This window comes from Tetrao urogallus, assembly GCF_951394365.1.
Source record: "Tetrao urogallus genome assembly, chromosome: 6".
Taxonomy (NCBI): Eukaryota; Metazoa; Chordata; class Aves; order Galliformes; family Phasianidae; genus Tetrao; species Tetrao urogallus.
In genome coordinates this window covers 11,753,278-11,760,155 of record NC_136819.1, presented here as the reverse complement: position 1 = coordinate 11,760,155, position 6,878 = coordinate 11,753,278, and the positions used below count along the sequence as shown (strand labels likewise).

The 6,878-nt window shown below is 45.4% G+C and overlaps 1 protein-coding gene across 1 annotated transcript; it reads right to left on the bottom strand.

The window, feature by feature from the left end:
- Nucleotides 1–2,342: 2,342 nt before the first annotated feature.
- On the bottom strand, nucleotides 2,343–6,483 carry LOC306947520 (small acidic protein; the record flags this gene model as incomplete). The annotated part of the gene is made up of 5 exons (XM_079536859.1): nucleotides 2,343–2,549; nucleotides 3,734–3,843; nucleotides 5,635–5,695; nucleotides 6,161–6,241; nucleotides 6,424–6,483. The coding sequence occupies 5 exons, from the start codon at nucleotides 6,481–6,483 to the stop codon at nucleotides 2,343–2,345; spliced, it is 519 nt and encodes a 172-aa protein (XP_079392985.1).
- Nucleotides 6,484–6,878: the final 395 nt, after the last annotated feature.

Sequence of the window (6,878 nt, the reverse complement as noted above, 5' to 3'; positions counted from 1 at the left end):
TAAGAAGTTCCATAGACAGGCTGCTTCATAGATGAATCTGCAGGTGCTGACATAGTATTAGAAACTGATATGAATGTGCACAGCTCCTGTTCTGAGCAAGTTAGTCTTAGTTCACTATTAGAAATGCATTGCACTGGACCTCATCAAAATTATCTGCCATGTCCTTGGGGAATGGAAGTGACGCTGTGTTGACTCTTCCTGGTAAGAGCTGTTATCAGAAAAGTCTCATTCTTGTGTGATCTATGTTTGGAATTGATGTCCAAATCTTCAACAAGGCAGGAGGCTGCAGTGAATTCAGGGCAGAGCTGAGTGCTGGAGGCCCTGATGGCACTCACTGCAGCAGCCTTCTCTGTGGGCAGAGACCCACGCAGAGCCTGCCAGCTGTCTCCTTTTCCCAGCTCTTTCCAGGCTGGTTGCACTATGGAGAGAAGCTCTCAGGGCAGGTTTTGATATGCCCTTCCTCGGAGGCTAGTGGGAAAGCAGCAGGGTGGGTTCTGTCACCTGAGTGTGTTTAGATGCTTGCAGGTGGTAAGTCAAGAGATCTGAGTAGGTGCTGAGCAGTTGCAGAAGAAAAAGTTGCAAGAGCAGCACTGGTGTCAATGCTGGGACAGAGACGACAGGTCAGTGTATATGCAGCTCTTTACAGCCCACACTGAGATTCTTAATTGCACTCCACTCAAGGCAATAAACAATAGCTGACAGCCAAATCTAAAATAAAATAAAATAATAAAAAAAAACCATCCTTCTACTTTCATGCTTTTTAGATGGCTCAAAGACAGAACACCTTTCACAAGTCACGGTGAAGTCTCTGTTCTTTGCAGTATGCAGGCAGTGTTTGTCTATGTATTAAACTCTTGGAATATTGGAAAACCAAAAATTCATGCAAATCACTGAACTTAATGACTGCTGTATGGAGTTTTTTCAAAACCAAATGACTTAAAAAAAAAAAAAAAAAAAAAAAAAAAAAAAAAAACCACAACTGGACAAAGTGCCAAAATAAAATAACTACCTAAATTAAAAGATACAGTTTTTATTTACAGTCATACTGCTTTTTATTTTTTCCATAATGCATTTTATTCCAAGATCTCCCTCAAAAACTTGTGTTCCACTGTGTAGGTTCAGTAAATCTATGCAATAGTATAACCTGCTGCTTTTGTGTAAGCTCATTGGCTTGCAACTTGTATCTGCATGCAAGAGACTGTATACAGAAATGGAAGATTCTCCTTAAGTACACAGGATTTCACAAAACACTGCTGTAGAAGGAGGCCGTGCCAGAGGTATGGATCTGCCATTCCATCCCCCAGCAAGGACAGGCAGATCCTCCATCTGATGCACTAAGAAGAAACCGAGTCTGAGTTGTTATTTTACTGTTTACTTTAATACAATAAATTTGCAGAGGAAATGGATGTGCTTGACTTTTGCTGAAAGGAGTTACTGAAGTCCTGCCTCTGTAAGCATGTCAGATTTACTGGAGAGATACAACTCTTGCATGGTAACTCAGACAACCAAGCAAGGAAAGGTTTGCATGTTCAACTTCACTCTACACCTTAAAACACTAAATTATTTGTATATCCTTCTCATTATCAAAGTATATATTCTCTTTTAAAGTAAACTCAGTTCTTTAGGAGGAATTATTAAAAAATAACAGCTCAGTCCTTTAACCAGGAGCCAATCATTCAGAATCACTTTCTTCTAGTGAAAGGTATAAAGGCCTACAACCTACAGTTTCTTATCCCTTTGCTACTATCAACCTAAAGAAAGAAGAAACTAGAGTCCCCTGTTGTAGAATTCAGTTCTAAAGAATCTTTTCCTACCAACTGCTGTAGGACTTGAGCTGGATACAGAGATTAATACTGTCACAGAAGTGAGCAGTTTCTGCTCTTAGTCCTATCACCACTAGCATCTATTGACAAAATCACTGTTTAAAGCTCTACTGCATCACAGAGCACGTACCAATACTGGTTATTTTACAACTAATGCAACATCCAGTAAGTCACGTGTAATCTCACAGTTAAGAATTCAAGACTAGAGTAATAACTGAAGAAACTACAAGCAGGAATTTCTCTAATCTGGCCATGAAGTAAGGGGAAGAATAGTTTAGATAACATAGTAGAGATTGGGCAGGAACAAAGAATTTATTTCTTCATCCGTTATTTTATACACTTTACAAAAACCAGGAATCTCACTGTGCCCATGGCAACTGAAAGCAAACACTACTTTTTGTCATCTAACAGGGTCGTCTTAAAATCATAATACAAAGATTTGTGCTGTAGCAGTCCTCCACTTTGCACTGTAACAATAAGGCTTGCTGTACTTTAAATACAAAGCTGTTACATCTGCAGTTATGAACCACTGGCTTTAACAAACATCATTTTATAATTGCTTTTTGCTTCCTTTTTGTTTTCTGGGACCGCAGCTTCATCATGTTTTTCAGCAGCTTGCAGTTCCTCTGCAGATTCATCTTGCTCTGAGTCAGAGCCGCTTTCGGAGTCCTCTGAACTCTCGTGGTCAGAGGAATGCCCAGCTGCCTCTTCTTCACCTTCCTGAAACTAGAAGTTCAGATTATGAGAAAGGTAAACCCTTATCTCCTGGCAACTCCATTTCAGTTCCTTGAAGAGCCCATTGCTAAATGGCCCCTTTCGTTTCATCACTAAGATGGGCTATCTTGCTAAACATGGGTCTTTAATAAACAAATTACTACATAGAAAGCAACTCTATTGGACTGGCTGAGAGCACCAAACACAACATCTAGGGATTCTTCAGCCACTTTCCTACTTAGTTACAGCAGACATCCTACACGTACCATTAAATGAGATACCATCACTTTGGTTAAACTTCCATTTCGTATAAAATGACACTTGGATGTTTGTCAGGAAATGAGACATACTGAAACTAACTGACAGATCATCAGGAATTCATAACCATGACTGATCTTTGGAAATAAGTTTAGCACGCAGCATCACAAAGCAGCATTAGGAACAATGAAGTAATGCTACTGCTAAGAAGAATGATCCCCAAATGGCATTTTGTTCATGCACCTAAGGAGCAAAACCTTCATGTCTATAGTATTAAGAGCTCTAAGCACCACACAGGTTGTCTCACTCTCTGTGGGAACACTGGCAATGTTTTTATGCAATAATTGGTGCTAACAGGAAAAAAAAAAATTAACAGGCATTTTAATTGGCCAAGGAAGACGGCTTCCTAATAATCCAATGTGGTTTTTTTGTCACTCTTCCTACTTATTCCTAAGTAGCTCCTTGCAAATACAAGGCCAGCTGGGTGTCAACCCACTGGAGGACTTCAGCTCCCTGCAGCTAGCTAGTTCCCCCATCTGACTCCTCTATTCCCACTTGCTTTTCAGGGCCATAGAGAGGGACACGCCTCACAGTAACAAGCAGCAGATTAATTAGCTCTCTGGGACAATGCAGATGCTTACATTGTTCTTTTATGCATTCTTTGGCAGCACCCTGATTTAATGTATTTGCAGCTTTCTGTCCTGACCAGCCTTGACTACAATGGAGCATAAAAGAACACGTTATATCGCTTTCCAGAACAAAGAGAAGCACTGATTGTTTCCAGATATCAAAAGGGCCACAAGAAGTCAGTAAGTCTCTCACTTAACCCAAACTGTGCGGATTTGCTGCTATTTGTGGTGATTAGGTTTTTAAACCGTGCATCATCTCATCTTACTGAAGCAGCAGCCAAATCATTAGAGAAATAATGAACTTATTACCTCACTGAAACCCAGCCCACAATGGCGCCGGTTTCGTCCAGACATCGTGCTGTCCATGCTCTGCTGGTACTGAGACTCCAGTTCTTCGTTCATTTTCTTGTCTTCTTCCCCTGCATGTCCAGTGTACTTTGGTTATGGTTCATTCAAATTAACAAAGACATCAAATTACACAAAGTCATCAGACTTTCAGTTTATCACTACTTATATGTGATGAAAACTTAAATTGAGCCACCTCAGAAACTCCTGGATTGAACAGTATTGTACACAAACCATGCTGATTTATAAGCAGTTTTAAAGGGTGTGCAAGCAAAATTGTTTTGATACAAATAAGGGACAGGAAGGTCGTAAGACTCAACACATTCAGATGTGCTACACACAGCATATGTTCTGCTCAACACAGTAACCAATAAATACGACTTTGCTGTGCTCCTGCCAATACTGCAATATGTCACAAAAAGGACCACGTTTCTGCCCTTCGCTATGTAACGCATGGTTGCCATGATTACATCGTGACTGTTATATTTTGCAGCAACCAGAAAAACACTACCAGTCCTGTTTGTAGAGCTACATCTGAAATTATTACATGTATCCTGAATTACCAGGGGCAGAAACTATAGCTTTTTATTCTTGCCCATACTTAGGAATTAGCAAGAAAACTCACTTCTATACCTAATTAACAGAACATGAGCTATTCCTGCATGCCCTCTACTACTACATTTTTGAACACACAAATAGAGGATCATTTTTACTGGGGGAAAGTATAATCCAAAATAGCGTGGAATCCTCTGTTCTTGTGCAAGTAGGAACCTCTAAAATCTCCACAGATCAGCCTACACCACTTCTGTTTTAATCTGTATCACTGCAAAACACAAAACCTTTTATTGCAAACTTGCATTTCCTCACCATTTCCTCATTTGCAAGTTGGAGTCTTGTGTTATAGAAAGATAACAACCACGTGTTGGGAAAGGAAGCACAGCATTAGGAAAATAGCTGAGTGATTTTTTTGTAAAATGCAGCATCTTAACTGCTTGCTCCTACCGATACAGTTTGGAATGTTTATGACTCCTTAGAGGAAGCACCATATCCATCCTAGGACAAAGTGATTCATAGGCACTCCACAGGGTAACAGCAGAACCTGGAGTCAATCCCCAAACTTCCTTTGATGTTTTTGGTTTTTAAATCATTTTTTGTCAACTCAGAAGTTACTTGCAGTGCCTATCAGGAGAACAAATTCTCTGGAACGCTGACAGCTGCTCTGCTTTACAGCTTTACCACAGGTTCTGTTAGTCAAGCCCAGCTTGATTCTGGTGTACTCTGACTTACAATCTGAGCAAGCCTGATAAGAAGTTGCTAAGATCATCCATTACAGGATGTCAAATTACTGCTAATTGCAAAGATGACCTTGCAGATCTTAACTTCTACCTTACTGCTTTCTATTCAATAGGTAACCAGGTGAAGTGAGAAAAAAAAATACAAATCAACCTGTACTTTTCATACACACTGAAGCAGAGATTTGAATAGCCATACCTGGCAGCAAGGAAGAAGTATAAAAACATTGTTAACCAGCAGCAGTAGCACTTTACTTTCTTATTTTCATAAAAAAGTATGACAAGAGCCTGTAGGCCCTGACGTATAGAGCATTCGTATGCAGGTTTAAGTGACCATCAAGTACTTTTCTAAACCCAGACTTCAGAAGGTGAATATGTGTGGTCACAGAAGCTGCTTGTCAGTGTTCTAATGTGAAGCTAAGAATTTCTCCAGCTCCACAGCCTCGTCTGTCTACAACTTCAGCCTCAAAACCTGAAATCCCTCCCTGCAGCATCTACAGAGCTGAAAATCCTGGGATGTCCCTGCCCAAGCGTTTGCTTTCCCACTTGGTAGCAGCTGTTGGATAGACTGACCTGTCCTGAAGTGAGAGGTTGATCTGTGGTCTCCGATAACAAGGCGGCCAGTATGTTCTTTCTAAAAGAAAATGCAGTTTGTTTTGGAGCTTTAGGCACTGACAGCTCTGCCAACATTCTGGAAATCTCGAACGGAAAAAGTTCCCTGATACCCGAAGGTAAGACTGTAAGTAAGTTCTACTAGCTAACGGCTGCTATTTCTTGAGGGAGTTCCTGGGGCCCGCCAGGTGAGCCATCGCAGTCTCACCGACACAGCGCCGAGCCGTTGCTGGTTGGCGAACGGATCCCCCAGCGGCACCGCGCGGCAAGCTGCCTTAAGCACCGCGCAGCGGTACAGCGAGGGGATGCTCGAATGCTGTACTGCCAACCGCTAAGGAACGCTAGCTTTCAGACAAACACTGAAGCTTATGAAAACATCGCATTCAAACAAAACAAGCTAACGCGAAGGACCGCGCCGCCCGGGGCCGCAGCCGGGCTCCTCCTGCACCGCGCACCGCTCAGCTCGGCCCAGCCGCAGCGCGCTCACCTTCCCCGCGCCCATCAGCCTCAGGAACTTCTGCTTCCTCTCCTCGTTGCCGAGGTCCGCCGCCTGCCAGCTGCCGGAGCCCTGCGGGAGCACACGCCGCTTGCCGCCTCTCCCCTCCGCCCCCCGCGCGGCCCTCGTCGCAGGGCGGCGTGCCGCCTAGCAGGCCCCGGTCCCGCTCCGGGCCTCGCGCCGCGGCCGCCCGCCGTCCCCTCCCACCTCCCCTCTCCCGCCGCGCGGCCGCCCCAGGCCCCGCGCCCGTTTACGTCGGGGGAGGCCGCTCGCTTGAGGCCGTGCTGAGCCTGCGACTCCCGGGCCGAGCTCATGGCCGCGGCTGGGTGACCGGGCCGCCGCGCCGCCTTCCTGCCGAAGCCGCTCCCTCCGCCGGCGTCGGGTCGCGGCCCCGGGGTTGAGCACGGGGGACGCCGGGATCGGTAGTTCTCACAAGAAGCGCGGCGGCGCCGCCCGGGCGGGCGAGGACTACCGCTCCCAGAGATCCCCGCGGCGGCGGGGCCGTTCCGCACGCTGATTGGCAGCGCGGTAGGCGGGAGCCGAGGGCCGCCGCGGGCGGGAAAGAGGGCTGGGCGCGAGGGCGGGGCGCGAGGCGGCCGTTGGGTGGCCACGCCCCCGCGAGGCACCTGTGGGGGCTCGCACCGGGAGCCGCGTCTGTTACTGCATTACAGTGGCGGTTGGCGCTGAGGTGCAGCCGCTCGCCGAGCCT